The sequence below is a fragment of the Pseudopipra pipra genome, chromosome 12 (genome assembly GCF_036250125.1).
Source record: "Pseudopipra pipra isolate bDixPip1 chromosome 12, bDixPip1.hap1, whole genome shotgun sequence".
NCBI lineage: Eukaryota > Metazoa > Chordata > Aves > Passeriformes > Pipridae > Pseudopipra > Pseudopipra pipra.
The window spans coordinates 21,366,162-21,385,480 of record NC_087560.1 but is presented as its reverse complement, the minus strand read 5'-3'; the positions used below and the strand labels follow the sequence as shown (position 1 = coordinate 21,385,480).

At 49.4% G+C, this 19,319-nt stretch overlaps 1 protein-coding gene across 13 annotated transcripts in view; it reads right to left on the bottom strand.

Annotated features, from left to right (window-relative positions):
* Window positions 1-731: 731 nt before the first annotated feature.
* PPIP5K1 (diphosphoinositol pentakisphosphate kinase 1) overlaps window positions 732-19,319 on the bottom strand; it is a 47,133-nt gene continuing 28,545 nt past the window's right edge. For 6 of the 13 annotated variants that reach the window (XM_064669435.1, XM_064669436.1, XM_064669439.1 and 3 more), the window contains 6 exons: window positions 16,168-16,290; window positions 12,319-12,381; window positions 9,648-9,827; window positions 3,617-3,754; window positions 3,102-3,215; window positions 732-2,500 (listed from right to left, as the gene is read on the bottom strand). In XM_064669435.1, coding sequence (XP_064525505.1) covers window positions 1,818-2,500; window positions 3,102-3,215; window positions 3,617-3,754; window positions 9,648-9,827; window positions 12,319-12,381; window positions 16,168-16,290 — 1,301 coding nt within the window. In that variant the 3' untranslated portion in view covers window positions 732-1,817. Of the gene's footprint in view, window positions 2,501-3,101; window positions 3,216-3,616; window positions 3,755-9,647; window positions 9,828-12,318; window positions 12,382-13,672; window positions 13,848-16,167; window positions 16,291-19,319 lie in introns of those variants that run through there. The other 7 variants (XM_064669447.1, XM_064669440.1, XM_064669444.1 and 4 more) reach the window with 6 other exon arrangements.

Below are 19,319 nucleotides of genomic sequence, written 5' to 3'. Positions count from 1 at the left end.
GTGACCCCAGGCGCTGGCCCTGGCAGAAACACGCAGGTCCTGGCAGGAGATGCAGCTGGTGCCCAGCAGAGACCTGGCTGTTGGAGCAATGCTGGTGGCAGCAGATGCCATGCAGTGTGGGGTGGGGGCTGTGGGCAGTGCCCAAGGGGCATCTCGTGTGGTCCCTCAGCCTGCGCTGGGGCCGGGGCCAGCTGCAGCCCCGTGGCCAAGGTCTCTGTTCATGCAGGACTGTAACACAGGGAGAGCAGAGGGCAGGGCAGGCCCTTCACCTCCTCAGGCTGGCACAGCCTGGTGTGAGGGGGGCCAGGTTGCCCTCAGCACAGTGCTGCACTCCGGGCAGCTGCACGACTGCTACATTCCCAGTGCAAACAAACGTGATCTTGCTTACCTGCCTGAACTGGCAGCTCAGGATTACTGGGCATGAGGAAGAAGACACAGCACCCAGGATATACTTGAAGTGACTGGAAGATGTGGACTAAGTGAAAGGGGCCAAACACACTGTCCCAGTGTCTTCATTCTATCACAAACCACCCTGGGACTTGGAAAGCCAGGACATCTTCCCCAGTATGACCAGTTCTTCCATGTAGAAAAAAAGGTACCTGGCCTTGAGCCTGTGCACTCACTCTGGGTGTGACTTCAGCCACACTTGTCCCAGAACAGTGGACATAAGCAGGGCTGCACCTGCAAGTACTGGCACACACACACTGCTGCCATCAGAGACAGAGACGCTGGACCCACAGCATAGATTTACTGTGAACATGTCATCACAACACAGCATAGAGATCTTTGGGCACAGCTTCACAAAAACACATATTCTAGCTACAGACAGACACGCAGACTTGTCCATAAATATAGGAGGAGTAGGAAGCACAGCCCTGGCCGGCACTCGGGATGCGGCAGGGACACCCGTATCAATCTTGCCTTCAGGCTTGTGCTCACAAGGCATTTACATAAATATGTATTAAATACTTCTCATTTTATATATAATAAAGATTTCTCCTTATTGGTTTCTAATAGTCCTGAATTGTTCAAAGAGCAGTTTCTTTTAATTTCTGTCACCAAGACTTCAGAGCTGTACCCTGCCTGACCCTTGGGGACGAGAAAAAAAACCCGTGTGTGTCCTCCTTGCATACCTCTCTCAGGCTGGATCCCCACGCTCCTGCCTGCCCCAGCCCAGCAGGAAAACATCCAAGGCCACGCCAAAGAGATGTTTGCTTGGGAGTGGCAGTCTTGGACTCGATGCCCTCACTACCCTCCTTCCCACATTCAGAACGCTTTTTGCTTCTCCTAGTCTTCCTGCCTTTGACCCTCTGGACCTGGTTTTGGTGGCCAGCAGTGGGAATTGAGAGAGGAGGAAAGAAGAAACAGAGAGGAGGTTGGTGGTTGTGACAGATCCAATTAATTTGGGCCCAGAATGCCTTTTTCTGAAGGCTATGGGCCAAAAAGTCTCAAGGGAGTATCTGGTCCCTCAGACTTACCACCCCAAAAGCCTTGGCTGTACCAGTCCTCTAATGCTGCTGTCCCAGCGAGCACACAGACCTTGGGACACCAGTGCAGTGCCATGTCCCCACTCCATAGAGGTGCCATGCCAATACCAAGACTGCATTTGCTGTTCATTTAACGAGGCAAACATTCTTGCTGAATGGCAAAGAGCTGGCTTGTGGAGGAGCAGAGCAGATCCTTCCACACTCCAGAGTCCTGTGGCCTTGGGACATGGCTTCTTCTGTGCTATGGACCGCCAGCTGCATGAGGTGCTGTGCAGGAAACTGGGTTACCTCCAGGTTAGAAGTGCTTGCAGTGTGCTGTCTAGCGAGCCACTAATTCTGCTGGTCCTCCTGACACAGCAGCCGCAGTTCCTCCATGCTTTTCTCAGGAGGCAGTGCCTGCACCTGGCACAGGTGACCAGAGAGAAGCTGGTCTGACAGAGCACTGTCCCCCAGCAGCTCCTTGCCCATATGCTCTGCATCCAACACCTCTCCCAGCAGCTCCTCTTCACAGGGCACCAGGATCTCTTTGGACAGCCCAGACTGATCCAGGCCAGTCATTCCTCCAACACACCCCTCACCTGGCTTCACTCGCTCCCCAGCCAGCCTCAGGTCAGACCCTGCACCACACTTTGGGTTTCCCGTGTTACTTGGATCTAACATTTCCCCAGATGATTCTTCATCCAGCTCCCCCATGTTCTTCTCCTCTGGGTTAGTGTCCTCCTCTGCCAACTCCTTCTTGCACAGCCTGCCTGGCTCTGGGCCTTTATTCCAGGTCAGGGTCTCTGAAACTCTTGGCTCTGCCGCTGACAGCCCAAACCTCCCCCCCTCCATGTCAAGCCCTCTGCCTGGAGGCTGACTCTCTTCCTGCTCAGGGGACTGTCTACTCAGTTGCTCCTCACTTTTTGGGGGGCTGATGGAAAGTTTCTCAGTGAAGCTGAAATGAGCACAGTTGTCCACAGAAGTTGGAGAGGACGGGCCTGCACTGGAGACAGTACTGGAGGGGCCACTGCTGTCTGCAAAGAGGAAGAAAAATCTTAAACATGTAGCTGGTATTTCCCCACCCAAACTGTCACAGTCCCGCAGTTCTACAACCAACACGTGATGGCTGTCTACATGCCAGGCAACCTGGCAGGGGCTTGCAACTGGTCTTGGGGTGTTTCTGGCAGCTTAGCTGATGAAAACTCAATCACACACAGGTCAGTTCCATCCTGTAATCCAGTGGCATACAACCAAGAGTGGATTCTGTTGTCACAGAGCAAAATGTGAAGTGTGATGGCTTTGAAAACAAAACCATTTTCTTTCATTCTCTCCCTATTATGGACCACTATTATAGATCAGTCTCAGCTTCACCTTGCTCCTCCTGGTTCCTGACACACAATTCCTGAATGCTGAGCAAGAGTCAACGCTGGAGAAAGAAACACTGATTCTCTACTAATGCTTATCCTTGCCTTATATTGCACAATGAGCAAAACTAGAGAACAGATCTAGATTATATCTAATCCAATAAAGGAGGAGGATTAAACAGCTGTTTTCAGCCAGATCAGTTCCCTAACCTTCACAAACTTCCCTCCCTCCCCACCACATTCACCCCAATCAAGAAGGTAGCACACTCACACCAAGGGGGCTTATCTGAACGCTGGCGCAACGGCAAAGAGGATGATGACAGGATTCGCTGGGACATAAAGGGGTCTCCTGGTATCTGGCTACCAATCATTGAATCAAATAAAGCTTTAAGAAAAAGAATACACAATCAGTAATATTCAGACAGACATAAAGGAACAGCTCATAGCCCAGCATCCATGATCAGGTACTCCGGGAAGAGCTCAAGACTAGCCAAATCAGAGCCATGCCTGCCCGTCAGCTCCTGGGAATATTTCCCAAGCTGGAGTTTGTATCCACATCACTGTAGTCACCAGCTACAGACAGACCTGACTGATTACTTTTCTCCCAAGTAAGTGGCCTGAGACGGCTCTGAGCTGGGTCCCATGGCTCACCCGTGGGTTAGAGCACTCTGGAACAGGTTCCAGAGACTGCACTTATCTCCAGTCCTATCAGGCTGATCTGTCCCCAGAATGTAAAAACCAGGAGTGTTCCTTGCCTCTCCAGAGACAAGCCCACCTGACCAGTACCTGCAGTGGACTGGACATGCGATTCGCTGCAACTCCTGCACACAGCTGTCAGGAACTCGTTGACCTGTCGCAAAGAGAGGGAGTTGTGCAGGGTCTCCAGGGGATAAATGGTGGGAACCATGGAACAGCCTTCAAAACCTAGAAAGAGATCCAATCGGAAAATGAGTAGAGCAAACAGCAAGGTAAATCCATGCAGGAGCACTCATGGCTGAAGGAGCTGGGCACTCTGGGTATCAAACAACAGGCACACTCAGGCCTCAGGTCACCTCTTCTAGGCCAAGAAAATCACCATGAGGCAATCCCATGCAATAACAGACCTGAAAGCAAGCACCTGGGCACACAGGGAGGGGAGAGGAGGAAATGTGTCTGGTGGCTGCCGCGTTTGCTGCGGCACCTGAGACCCTTCTGCTGTAACACATGGCCATGATGGAGAGCTTGGCACAGTGCCCACAGAGAGCCAGGCACAGTGCCCACACTTACGGAAGCCAAACAGAAACCGAGTGATGCTGACAAAATTTCCATTAAAGGGGTCCCACTGCTGGTGACCCCCTGCCTGGCGCAGCCCCCCCTCCCCACTGCAGGAAGTGTTTGCTGCGGCACCTCCCTCTCACAGCAGCCCCCTGGGCACCCCTGACAGGCTCTGTCCCAAGGAGGGGATGGGCAATGAATTATTTGTCCCCTTAAGCAGACTTTGCTGCCAGCAAACCCAGAACAAGCAGAAATAGGCACCTCAGCGTGTAACAAACACTTGCTCAGAGCTAAGCTGCAACACAACCATTCACAATAAATCCTTTGCTGCTCAAGTCAGCAGAGTGTTACAGCAAAGTATCTTCCTCTTCATCCCAGCTTCCTGGAAATGCCTTGTGGAACCAAACCAACCTGAACTGTCAGAGGAGCAAGGAAAAAACATATACCAACACGTGTATGGAATGAGGCCTCCTCCTGCTCTGTGCCTCTCGAGTTTAAAGGCCTCTCAACTCCTCAAGCTTGGGCTTCCCATTCTGTGACTCCACAGTTCCCTCCAAGGAGCTCAAAAAGACCCTGGGAAGGAATTGCGTTTGTTTCTACAAAGAAGGCAAAATATTTTTAAATGCAAAAAGTTAAAGAGTTTTTGATGCAATCTGTGTCACAATTGCTGTCCAGCACACTGACAGGCTAGAACTGACCCCTGCAGCTTGGCTGCCCCTCAGGAGAAGCCCTGGAGCACCTGTTTGCAAAGTGCAGTCAGTTCCAGTTACCTCCAGAACAGACTGTTCAATCCCCTCACCTAACCCAGTCCTGCAAGAGGCAAGGAGCATGAGCCAGTGGAGTTGTTCACTGACATAGCAACTGGTGGAGATAAAAACCCCTCCAGAGTCCACAAGGTTACCTATGCCTAACAACATAATTCAAGACAGGCAGGATAACAAATCCTTGGTTAGGATGAGGAAATGTAAGACACAAGAAAAAGATCACATTCTTCTGTTTGTTGATGAGAAGTCTTGAGAGTGGAAGTACTGAGTAAGGAAGAATGTATGTTCATTATTTTCTCATAGGCCTCCTGGGAGACAGAGCTAAAGAAAAAGGGTGAGGGCAAAACTTAAACGGTCATGGGAGATGGTTGTGGAGGAGTCCTGTATGAGGCTACTCTCATTTCACAACAGAATCTGGTTTGAGAGGAGCCAAGTTGGCTCAGGTGTTGGGGTCTCAAAAAAGGGAAGAAGTTTGAATATAACATAGGGCAAAGCAACGTTGTTACAAGATACACTGCAGACACCCATGGGGCTCTGAGTGCTTGGGCATCCCTTTAATAAGATGAGGAAATCAAAGGTCAGCGTTAGAGGAAACATTAGACACTGACACACAGCTGATGTGAAATGATACACCTGTACCCCCAAAGTGCCAGGTGCCTCTTGCACAGCTTTGCTCAGCGCTGTGGCACTGAACCACTCTCGAGCAAGCAGAGAAAACAACCAAAGTTTCCCTTTCCAAGATGGACAACTACTGTGTTCAAAGAGCCCCTCTCCTTAGTGTACGGCAGCCCACTTCCCTGCTTACCTCCTTGGACCTGCTGAGCTGCTGGGGAGAGGCCACCAGTGGCTTCATGCCACCACAGCACAGCAAAGGCAGCAGCCACCGCTACAGACTGCAATCCTTATGTGTCCCCAGTGGTCCTCTGACCACTGCTGCACCACACACACATAGCAAAGAATCAACACCTTTGGGAATGGGCACCAAAAATAAAATGTGAGAGCAAGCCACAGGAACTGTCCCAGACTGACAGTCACCCTGTGCTGTCTGCGTGGCTACTGCAGATGCTCCCCCAACCCTTTTCCTGGGGCCTGCAGGGCAGCTGTCTGCAATGCGGACAATGGCACGAGAAACTGGATGGAATTCCACCCATTTTGTACCAACGTCCAACAACAGCCCACAGAGGAAGAAGTTTCATTTTTCATTTCATTCAGGTTTGAGTACCCCAGCTGTGTTAGGGACACAGAGGGCAATTTGTGTCCTCCGAAGTTGGGCTTGCCCCACAGGCAGAGGCATGTGCCAGGGGTCTGCAGAGCTGAGTAGCTAAAAATGAACCCCAAAGTCAACAGTCATCTTCTCTAGGCAAGGAGTACAGTACACCATAGTTATGTCTCCCAAAGTTTTGTTCAGTAATAGGAAGAAATCATCTGTTAAAGAAAGCAAGATTTGGTTACAGGAAAAACCTCGAGATACACAAGGCAGAAAAGTCTGCCAAGTATGTGTTATTTTGGCTGTCCAAGAAGAGTGTGTTTGATGTGGAGGAGCAGCTATGGGGGAATCTCCCCTCTGAATCATAGTGCAGCAGCATCCTGATGCAGCTGCAGTGGGAACAGTACTGACTGAAGAGCTGCTCTGAAGGTGAGAGCAGAGGTACGACCCAGGCAGAGAGTCACAAGGCCTGTTTTGACTCTCCCAGGCACTCTGATGCCAAAGCTGAAGACCCACGCACTTTACAGCTGAGTTAACCATGTTCCAGTCTGAGCTCTTCTCCCCTGTGCTTCATGTCCTCAGCATGTGCACACTCTACTGCACAGGCAGAGAGTTTACTTGGTGTAACCCTGGGTTAGGAAGAATTCCAGATGTTCAAGGAAGGAGTGACCCTCCCCTTAGAATAAGACTTTTAGAGCTGCCTCATACTGACACACACTTCATAAGAGTATTAAGAAGGTGATTTGGGTACAAGGACCCTTTGGCAGAGATCATCTAGCACACTACACCACATAAAGCAAACAGAGACCTGCACCTGTCTCATATCACCCAGCTAAATCAGAGAATCTCAGATTTCTAGGAGACTCCAGCAGGCAGTAGGAACACACAAAATTCTTGTGAACAGCTACCTCTCAGCAGATGGCCTCAAAAAAGTCATTATTAGACATTATTACAGTTTGATTAGCAGAAGTTGCTGAGTAGTAACTACTCGGGTCTACAGCTGAGAACTCTACACTGGAGTGAGAGGGTGCCTTTCCCTTTCTGCTGGAGACCTTGGAAGCAACAAGGCAGACCAACGGCACGTGGCACATCCCCAAAAGGTCTGTACTCCAAAGCTCTGCATGCCAGCTCTTGTGCAATGAAGAACTTGTCCAGTCTCAGCACAGATGAAAGCACTCAGGCTCCTCTCTGACATGCATGGTCAGTCCAGCTCTATTTTGCTGGGAAAACTCCAACATGCCACATGTATGTCGGTATATGTTTATATATGCACACATGGTATGTACATGAACAAGGATTTTTGCTAGCCAGCATAAATTTAAGCCATCAGTCGGCCTGAAGGTCTATCCTAGCTCAGCATCCCTCTGTCCACAATGCCAGAAGTGGCTCGAATAAAGGGGTACAAGACAGCACACGACTCTTCCCCAAGCAGTGTCCCAAACACTAGTGACCCATAGCTCAGAACTGCTCTGGACATGATGTGTCTCTTCCATATTCTCCAGCCTCCCCTTGAACTCTGTTAAGCTCCCAATGCCCCCAGATACCATGGTAAGGACTGTGTAACAAAACACTTCTGGCCAAAGTGCCTCAACTCACTTCATTAGAAACCTCCTTGCTCCTGGAACTCCATGAATCTGTGGATCCCCACCACTCCCCTCAGGCCACTAGGACCACTATTACAAACATCCTTCCCAGATTGCAAATTTCTACCTTTTTCACATTGTTACAAGTGGTGATGGTCAGATCAGAGCCCCCTATTTTATAGAGGAGTTTGGGGCTGTTTCTCCTTGTCATTTAAATTTATTTACACTGGACTTCACCTGCTCATCATCCCAGGGTCACTCTGTTTCTCCATAGCTGACCTTTGGTTTCAGTACCAGGGTAATTCCTTACCAATAGGAACTTACTTCACACTATTCTTTTTCCTAGCTGTGACTACACAGGTTCCCAGACATTACTTCAGGGCTCCACGGCTGATCTTTCCAACTACAGATGCCAACTGCATACTTTTGACTCATTGATTCTATCTAATTCATGCTTTCTTTGCATGGATGGAAGCACAGTGGAAAGCCAAGAAAGAGAGGACAGGAGAATGCAGTTTTCACAAGGAGGAAATGTCTGCTCAGAGAAGGGCCTCAGCAGGAATTCCAAACACTCCAATGAACCGTGGGCTTGACGAAACACAGAGAAAACCGCAAGAATGAACTCCCTGATGGCAGAGATTTGATTTCCACCCAGGAGGGCTGCTGTGCTGGGTACGTCAGGAGTATGCAACTGGCTGCATTAGGCCAGGTTGCACCTCCCAGCACCCTGCTGCAGCATTTGGGGTGTTGCTGCCCAAAGCACTGAGCTCACTTCCTCTCCCCACCTGAGCTCACAGCATACGGCCGAGACCTGCAGCAGGGGAAGCTCAGCCCTGGCTCTGGAGCAGTCTGCTGTGATCCAGCATCTCTTCTCCTGAAGCAATTACTGCTCCTCTTTGCCAGGAGACCAAGGATTGCCCTAATTACACATGAAAAGCAACTGCTGTCTCAAAATTGCCTGCTTGACAGAAAGGGCTCTCTCAAGTTAAAACAGTCTGTGTAAGAAAAATTCTAATCTTCCCAGCTCTGTAAAGTCCAGCTGCTTCACTACACAGAAGGCTGAACTGTCTGTGCCTCTTCCACCTGTGGGTCTGAATGGAAAAGGGGGTCCATGCATCACACCACACAGCTCAGCAAGCCACGTGCTCTGAGCAGCTTCTATGGTGCAGCTAAACCTCAGCAGTCAATCCCAGCTCACTGCCCCACTCCGGGAGCAGCAATCCTTCCACCTGTGTGGTGGAAGAAGCACCAAGGCCTCCATGCACCAGACTTCCAATCCGTGCCAGAGGTTGAAAAACACCGGAGAAACAGCAGCAAGCTTTGATTTATAACATCTGGATTTAATGCTCAAGTCGTCTATCTCTTCCCATCAGAGACATGACACACTGAGAGGCCCTAAGAGGCAGGACAGATGCCATGCAGTGCAGCCACAGAAGCTCAGCTCTACCCTGTCTCAGTTTCTCTAGAAACAACACACCCACAAGCATTCACTGCCCCAGAATTTCCACAGCAAGTTCACTCAGCATGTGGCCAGCTGCAGCATCTACTTAACCTCTTCTTCCCATACTCTCACTACTCACTTTAGTTCCTCCGTTACTAAGGGGGCACCCCGTGGCATCCCACCAAGACCTGCATGGAGCATCCTGCCAGCCAGGTATCCCGTTGGTAGGAGCTTAGCACCTACCCTGAAGGGAACTTAATGGCTTACCCTGGCTAAAGGAAGGAGGCAACAATTGCCAAAGATGGAAAGAGCGGTTACAGCTACACAGGAGCACGGGCTCTGTGTGAAACAGCACTGGCTCCATATGGAAAGGTTCCTGCCTAAGGCTCCAACACTGCTGGTACAACAGCACACACAGCTTGCTGCAGCAGCAGCCTAGAGAGCTCGGGATGCAGTGAGGGAAACGCTTTCCTTTTTAGAAGCAAAGCATACTCTGCATTCTCAAGCAGACAGTGGTCCCTGCTCAGCTACAAGAGCATGGGACGGAGGCAGCTGCAGCGTGCAGTACCGTAAAGACACTCCAAGTCATCCTGCCCTGAGATCAGCCAGCTCCTGAAGAGGCGCAGGTGGTAGGAGCACTGCTGCAGGTGATGGGCTAGGGTGGCATCCAGGGAGATGGTCCGGCTCGTGGCACAGTCAGAGGAAAAACGGCGCAGCAACTGGGCAACGTGCTGGTGCTCCAACACATCTGGAGGAAAGGGGCCATAGAGAGTGAGAGGAGAGGGGCAGGTGCAGCTGGGGACAGAGAAGCTGTGGAGATGTGGGGATGGATGTGTCAGCACCAGGGCTGCTGGGTGAGAAGGACCCACACCACATAGTAAGCCCAATCCCTCCCGCAGTGAGCAGGTCAGGAATGCCCTTACAGCTGTCCCCCCAGTGACAGCAGGGCAGGCCAGCCTCCCTCCCGGCCCAGCCTTCACCTGGCTGCAGCACAGGGCAGCACCTGAACAGTGAGGCTTCATCTTTGGAAGTGAAAGTCTGACAAGTGAATAAATTTTAGGACACATTCCAAGTCCAATATACTTCAGGTTTGGCTAGATAAGAAGATCAGGCTCAGGCTCACACTTGCCCTCCCGCAGCTGAGATGAGAAATCCAAACTGCCAACAGAGCATTCGAGTCCTGCATTCAAGTGCTGTCAGGCATCTCAGCACGTGGGACAGAGAGCAAATGGTCCAGCATCAAACGAGCAGAGGCTGTGCAAGGGACACGAGGGACAGCAAGGTCTGGCTGAGAGCACAGTGCTGAGAGTGTGAAAGGACAGAGGGGTCCACAGAAGCACTGACCTTCCCTCTAGACTCTGAGAACAGCCCTGTGCAAGCTTCTGTGATATCCTTGCATGGCAGACAAGACACCATCATGCAGGCATGTATTCTCCTCCACATGCACAGCCTCAGGACTCGCATCATATGCCCAAGACTCATGTGACCAGGACATAAACCATCTGGCCTGACGCTGTGCTTGGCCACTGCCGTGGTTCACCCGTCCCATTTCACCACACAGAGGCAGCTCTCCAGAAACAAAATCCAAACTCAGAGCTGGGAACAATTTTTGCATCCTCAGGTAAGTGGTTCATGGGGTTAAACATCCTTCCTGCTCAAAGCAGTGCCAAGCCTAGACCAAATATCCCTGACTTCAAGCTCGTTCTTGCTGGACCTCGTCTTTATTTTCTTGATTAAGGAGCACTTTTCAATTGGAAATATTCGTTGGGTTTTTGAGAGAAACCTGATGCCCAGTTTCACACTATTGTATTTGGAGCATGGGCAACTGTTTTGCAGCGTGGCTTAGGAAAGTCTGGAGCTGGATGCCAGCTTTGCAGGCAAGATAAAACAACACACCCTGCTGACATACACTACGTGAGCTCAGATGGTGTCCAGACATACAGACAAACAGAGCAGTTTTTTGGCCACTCTGGGAAAAGCAAAACCAAGCAAACACAGAGAACAGATTCCCTCCAGTTATCTGAAACAGTAGAACCACTTTCATCCTTTCCCCTTTCATCCTTCCCAAAACAGTCTTCTGAATTTCATTCATCTTCCAGATCACACTAAACAGGATGTCTTCATATTCGCAACAAGATTGCAGAAGCTGCCTTGATCACGTAGGGCAAAAATACTTCACTTGGTATCCTTCAGTGATCTGCTTTGGTTACAACTTGTCTCAACAGCAGGAGGCATGAGGGGAGGAGCCATGCTGTGAAACCTTTATAAAAGTATCTGTCCAAGATTTGGAGAGCAAACACTAGTTCAAGGCACCTGCCGCACAGAGTTAGCGGTCTGTAACCTCACAGACTCCCACTTTTGAGTGTCAGGTTAGTAGCAACATGGAGCAGAGATAGTGAGTCAGCAGAAGCACTGGCAGACGTCCTCCACCAAGACTTTCCAGAGCCATGGGCAGGATGGGGTGAAGAAGGTGACAGCACGATGCTGATCCCCTCCCACCTCAGGAAGGCCCGAGCCAGCACTGTCCACCAACAGCAGACGAAAAAAGCTCTGGAGAGAAACCATTCCTAGGATGAGGTCTGCAGGAAAAGTGAGCCTACCTGTATCAACATCACCATGCTTGGAGGAACCACACAACCAGCCTAATAGACAGGTTTGCAAACAGGAGGCCATGAGGCTACCAGTACTCCTGACATGGAACACCATGCACAGAGGGAATGCTGCTGGCACCTCCTTCTCTCCCACCCTACAGTGGGCTCTTCCAGGTGACATACAGCTGGGCTAAGGCTATCCTTGTTTTCATCCTGTAAATCTGCAGTGTGGAAATGGAGGACCAAAGCTGCTGAAGCTCTGGCATATGAAGTGGACATCACACTCCAATCCAGCGATAGTCTCCCCCCAACCCCCACCCCCCTGAAAGGGAGAATGACAGAAGGCCTTAATGTCAGCAGTGGAGTTAAAAGCTGCTTTAGCAGTCCACTCACAGAGCCGCAGTTTCTGCTTTTTCACCTAGGACACAAACACCTCAGGGGAGAGCAGAGGCACCACTGAGCAGTGACGGGATGAGTGAACACAGTAGTCACAATGAGACAATGGGGGAAGGTGAAGCATGTTTGGACACCAGATACACAGACAAAAAAACCACAAGAAGGCTGAGAGCAGAACATGTGCAGAGAGAACTGAATGTGAGTGTGGGGTTAGAAGTGTGAAGGAATGTCAAGTCAAGGAAGCAAACGTACCATTAGTCGGATGCTTTGCAAACGACACAGAAAATCGTTTTACGGCTGGCATAGACAAGAGCTCTGAGGAAATAAAAACAGATCATCTCAGTTAACAGCCTGCTTTGAAAGATCCCCCTACCCTCATATGCTTGCAACTATCCTTTCAGGTTCACCTTCCTGACCTCCACAACAGCTGCTCCCGCTGGCGCTGCGGGAGCACCTAAGACACTCCACCTGCGGGTCTGACTGAACCGCTCAGCCTCGTCGCACTCTGCATCTCCCCACGCCCAGGGTCTCCCCTGACAATACACAGCCACACTCTCAGTGACAGACAGCACCTCACACCTTCCCACCACACCAGGCTCAGTCCAGTGCAGGATGCAGCCAGGCCATACTTGCAGCCACCAGAGCACGCGACCAAGCAAGCAGCAGCACCACAGGAGGATCGTTCTCAGGATTTCCCTCTGCCCAAGGAAAACAAACATCATTCTGCAGAGGGACTGAAGAGTTCTGGCACAGGAACAACTCAAAACATACTCCTAATGCAAGTTACACAGAGCTATTTATGAATTTAAAGGTAAATCACCTGACTAGGGAAGAAACAGAAGATCCATGAAGACATGCCTCTACAGTTCTTTGCTCAAAGCATTTCAGTACAGGAGAGGCTTTGGGATACACCTGTCAGAGTGGTCCTCAGGCTTCTCCTGGCCATGTCCCAGGACAGGCCAAGCTCTCCCATACAAATCACACATCAGAAAGACAGTGCAAGGACAGATACTGTGCATCTAATGGGGTGCAAACCAGTGGGCTTTAAAGGACATGGATTAGGCTCCATAAGGGCACTAAAAAAAAAAAGGGCTGGAAACTTAATTTTTTTCCCACTCTGGAAATTCCTTAGCTATCATGGAAAAGAATGACCTGGATCAGACCATCTGTATCTGGGATTCAATGTGAGACCCCAGTCAATCATACCTTTTGCTGCTATTTATGAACTTTTAGGAAATATTAGAAAATCCTTTTATTTCTCCTTCATGTTTCATGCATCCATTCTCTCTAGTCCATAAGGTCTGTATGCCTATCCCCCTCACCAGTGTACCAATTCATGCTCCACAACCCCACTGTGCTCCTCTAGCTACATCCACTGGCTTGGCCAAATAATGTATCTATACCAACTCTAATGCTGCAATTTCATCCACCAGCATAACAGCCCTAAAAACTCTTTTTCTTTCTTTAAACTCAACAAACAGCATAACAATCTTCCCTACACATGCAATCCCTTAGAGGTGTCCAAGCCCTGGAGCTGCAGTCAGCTGCTGACCATGTCCATCCCACCCCAACACCTCCCCTTGCCTTCAGGGCACATCAAATGAAATGGCACTGGCCCAGTTTACTGGGTCCCTGTCCTCAAGCAAGACAACTTCAAATTACAACCATCCACGCACCTTCCCTCAGCTTGAGATTGGGACAACTTTCTGCTGAAGTGCTCCTTAGCCCTCTTCCAGCTCCAAGCAAAAGAGACTTCAGAAATAAGGGCCCTTGAAACTTCCCTGGAACAAGGCAAGTTCACATTGGTGAAGTGCTATTAGCCACACTCTGCACCTTGAAGCATCACAGCCATGAAAAACTATCAGAGTTCATGCAAAGATGTGCTGCAGAATCTGAAGGCTTTTCAACATTATCAGCCCAATGAGTGTGGAAACGGTGCTGAAACAAATGTCCTCCAAGCATCTGCTGTAGCTGCTGTGTCACTGACTGCATCCAGCTCTAGTGATGTTCGGCTTAAATTCCATTGTTCAGCATTTCACTGGTGCTCATTTAAGCAGGAACATGCAAATCAAGGGCTCATTTCACATTCGAGACTACCTTACCCAGCAGCTAAATGCCCTTCTGCCTCCTACTTGCTTTTCCAAGCTCCCAACTCCTTCCCCTCAGTTGCCCTTATTGCAGCAAGGCGCTGGCAGCACAGGGTGCCAGGGCATGCCAAGGAACATGAAAACAGAGGTGTAACATCAAGTCAATAATTCTGGGCTGTGTTAGTCACATGGTAGTTAACTAAGTCTGTCTTTTAGGTACTTGAGGGTACAGCTACATCTCAGCACACAGTGACCTTGTCACTGAGTTTAGGCTAATGCAGGAGGACTACACTCGCCCATGAATGCCCGTAGCCAGCTGCAGGAACATTCTGCTGCACAGCCTACAGACACAGGCAGTCCAGCACTAGGACTGAGCAGGTCTGTTCTACACCCAGCTGGGCAAAGAGCAGTCTCTGATGCTTTTCCCTGAGAATCAGTGCTGCCTTGGACTCCCACTCCTTGCAGAGTTAGGAAAGTACAGCAGCCAGGTCCCTTGCTGGCCTTTCCAGCAGCTCCCCTACAACTCACACCCCGGTCTTGTGCTAAGCACTATGAGCTTATTCTGTGACCTGTGAGTAGCCAGCACTTGATGCCTGGGGCAGCTCAGACTGCTACAGTGATGCTGAGATTGCTCCCATATCACCCTCCCTGTCACTGTCACTCACAGCCCACTGTATGCCAGGGAGTGCCCCGAGGAGGTGAGAACCAGCTCAGTTTTTTCTTACACAAGAAAAGCAGCACAGGAAGCCAGTGTACATAATGGCACTCATGGGGTTCCAATAGGGCTGAGAATTGGACATCTTTCCACTCTGATTTGCTAGGCCATTTTCCTTGCCTCAAAACTGGACAAAAATTAAATGAACCGACCTCCTGTTTTCTCCAAATTACTGCCCTACTCACCTCCCCACCTTGTAATCCACCAATGCTAGTGTCTGTTATGATCCTAACTAGAAAGGCACTCACATTCTGTATTGATTAAAACACCAAAAGGAAAAAGATGAGATATCCAAGACAGATGATTTTACATCCATTTCAGATCAGTGGTACAACATTAGGTGGATTTCCAACCTGGTCACAGCATGCTGTGCAGACCCTGTCCACGGAGCTCCTCAACTCAGTGTCCCAACAAACGGTATGTGAATCAGTAATTAGAGTCTGAGTGCCTTTCCTATCGGGACCACAATGGACACCTGCACTTGTGCATTACACCCTCCAACTGCTCCAGGACAGCTCAGTCTCTCCCTGTGTCCCAACTTCCTTGCAGGTAACAACCTTCTGCTGCTCTCTGTGCGTGGCACCAGTGCTGGGCAGGACAGGGCATAGCTGCAGCACCTGCACCCATGAGCATCGGGCAACGCTCAGACCCAATGGCCCAAGTGTCTTCACCAGATTGTCTTTCTGACCTTTCTGGCAGTTTCAGCACAACTGCACAGAAACCAGACTTTCCAGTCCTTCTGCAGTATTTGATACAAGCAGCCCACTTACCTCAAGCCTTTCAGCTATACTGCCCTTGCTTCCTGACAGCTACCTCACACTCCACTGCACGCCCAGCCTCACTCTAGTGAGGCTAATCCATCTCATCCATGCCCAAGCATATCATTCTGCCTTTGGACAGCTCCATCTTCTGTAGGGCAAAGAGCTTCACTTAGCATCAGCAAGATCACCAAGGTAAGCAAGCTGATGTGATCTGCTGGATTTCCATACCAGGTCAAACCTACTCAAGATCTGGACCAATAAATCCCCACTCATAATAGCGAGTAGTATTAAAATGTCAGACCAAAGTCAGACCTCAGCAATAACACACATCAGCCTAAAACTCCTCTCACAATGTCAGCCCCTGTCTGTCCTAGCAAGCATCACAATTTCTTGGGATATGGTAAATTCATTACTGTAGATGCAGTGAATATACACATTCAGCTGTCACTGTTTTCAGCAGTCCAAGTCTGTGCCACAGGAGCACCCTGAGATACCAATGTCCACAAAGTACCACCCTGCTGCCAGGGAACACACATACCGTCTTTGTATGTCAGGCTGCTGGCAAACTTTTTGCCATGGCTGCGTGCGTAGTCCTGGAGGTTGGGGGCACTGGAGGAGCCTCCCAGCACATTGGTGCTAAACAGCCCGGTGCACTGTGATCCTGGAAAGGCAGGGAAGGTGTTAGTATAACATATCCACTGCATGCAACTACAGAAAAGCAGGGTTAGTCCAAAGATGAAGAATGAACTGGTCACTTTACAAGCAATCTCAGGAAAAAACATGATGCTGGGAAGCACAGGGTGGCAAAGTTCTCCAAAGTTCTAAATTCCATAGTGCCAAATGCACAGCAGGTAGCCCAAAGCTCAGCACCAGGAAAGTTCCTAACTCCATCCAGGAGTTTAATTCTGTTTGGCTTTCTTGCCCTGACCTAGGAGAAACACCTTTACTCCCTCCAGTCAGCAAAGCTGCACACTGATGTCAGAGCAGTCAGGATGCCAAACTGCTGATGTTCCTGTCATAGGGCTTTATTGCTCTGCTCTTCTGCCCTTTCTCTTTGGAAAGCTCCTTTTTCTGTAGGACACCAAGGAGAGGAAAGGACTGTTTGATCTGTGGATCAGCCAGCGTGGATTAATTCCGTGTGAAAAAGCAAGGAAAACACTGTGAATAGAGAGCTTGCTTTCACAAGCTGATACTGCACAGCCGCTCAGTCATGTCTCGCTGCTCCAGCATAGCTCCACCTGGTCCATGAAAAAGCCTCTCAAAGCACCAGATGTGCACACATCATGGAATTTTACCTACTCTGTGTCAAGGAACATGGCGTGCAAAATGGAGAGCAACCTAATTCCCGTGGCTTTGGCTTTGCCGAAGCACAGCGCTCTGCAGACTGACCTGACTTTGTGTGATATTGAGGGAACACCGGGCATTTGAAAAAGGATTATTTCGACTGACTGAGGAAAACAATTGTGAGTGAGACAAAACCCTATTATGGGCCAGATACAGCCACTGATTGGCTGTAAATTCTTTGCTAGACTGTCTTGCTGCTGCTTTCTCTACCGAGACTACCAGCTGCTAAAACCAACATTACTCCTACATACAAAAAGCTTCCAGAAACAAGCAGGTTGATCTGGTTCCACCTCGTCTGCCAAGGTAAAAAAACCTGCCACACTGCTTATTAGTATTTATTGGAACAGTGCAACTATTACTACTGTGAAAGAGATCCTGCCTACATTGGAAGCAGCTCTTGATTCTAAAATACTGCATCATATTTTGGTTGGAAGGAGCCTGAAGCTTCTTTCCCAATGCTCCAGCAGGACTAACTCAGATCATCTTGCTAGTGTTTGTCCAGTCAAGTTGTCAATATCCCCAAGAAAGGAGATTTCACATCCTCTTTCAGCCCCTGCTCCAATATCTGGCACATTCATGGTGGGTGAAAAATTGGTTCCTCCTAGCTAACTGGAATTTCTCCTGCTGCAACTTGCAACTGTTGGTTCTCAACCGACCAGCACAGGCTTTGGGGACAGTCTGTGTCTGTCCCCTCTACAACCTCCCATTTAGGTGGTGGAACAGCATTAAGGTCTCCACTCCCCACAGGTTCTGATCTGAACAAGCCCTGCTCCCAGCTTCTCCTCCAATGTTGTGTGCTCCAGACCCATCCACCTCCACTGCCCCTTAGTGGACTCACAACCCTGACACCCACCCCCTCCACAGCCCAGGAAGCCCAGGGCAGGACAGCAGAGCTTCAGGCACAGCCTCTCACAAGAGGTGAACGGCAGGAAAGAGCCAAACCCCTCAGCCTGATGGCTGTACTCCAGCTGATCAGCCAAGCATGCCATCAGCCCTCCCTGGTGTGAGTGTGGGGAAAATTCCTCCTTCAAATTTAGAAAGATGGCAAAAACCTGTGAGACAAAAAAAGCGTAATGGAAGGTTTTATTTCAGCATGCTGGGCGTCCCAAAGCCACTAGGGTCTGGAAGCACATGACTGGTTTGAAAACTGCGCCTTTTGTAGTTCTTTCGGTTACATATTCATTAAATGGCGCTTTTTACCTAAAAAGGTAATTTCTCCGACCAGGGAGGGGGTATTACCCTTCTTTTTGATTGATTGTGATGTACCCCCCTGGACCTGGTCCCGGGGGTCCCCCTGTATACAATAGGCTGCTGCATGGCAGAAAAGATCTTTGTTTAGTTACATCTTTACTGTTTGTATTTTTCCCTATTCCCAGCCACAAAAGTTCCCTGGTGTCAGGTTCAGACAGAACCATTCACCTTACAACTCTGCGCCATACCTATTTGAATTAAAAAGAAAAAAAAGAACCCCTCTTTGGTTATTAAAAGCCCCTCCCCCCTTTTGCCTTTCTACTCAGTTCATTTGCTTGTAATAAAACCAGGTTATTTATTTCTCATATGAGGACGTGCTGTTGACTCACATCCACTCACTGCTTTTTGGGGCCCCAGCTCTGTCTCTGCAAAGATCCTTTAGCCAGAGTTCTTTAGAGAAAACACAGAGGTCCTGAGCAGTGAGCTGTTCACACCTAAGCTCAGCCTGAGCTGACCATCTGCTCCCGGGGTGACTGAAGCATTCTCAGAGCACTGAACTGCAGCTGCTCCCGCACGGTGACACTGCTGGTGGCTTTCACAGCACAGACTAGCACAGACAAACAACTCTTGCCTGCAGGGTCGTGGATACACAAGCCTTAGAAAATTTCCTCCTTATGTCTTAAATTGATGCTGAGTGCTGACTCAGCATGAACTGGAATCTGTCAGAATGCAAACAAAATTTTGTCATGCAGAAGCCAGGATGATGCTCTTAATTGCTCTTCCACGGCTTAAAAACAAACAACAGCAACAAAACCCACCCAAGTGACTCATTTACTGGAAGATAAAAATGGAACATCGGACTTTTAGGCCTTTCTATCTTGAGAAACCTTGTGCCACTAATCATTAAGCTGAGGATACCCCAGTGTTTCTGCTTCCCTGCTGCAGACAGAGGCATTTTGCTAGTGCCCTTAAGCCAGAAGAAAATTTACAAAGATGACTGTATGGACAACAGCAATTATCTACAGTAAACTCCAGGAGACCACACACACACACACACACAAACACACACATACACACACACACACACACACACACACACACATCCTAAAGAACATAAAGGCCATTTGGATTTAAATGTACCTGCACTTGCTAGAA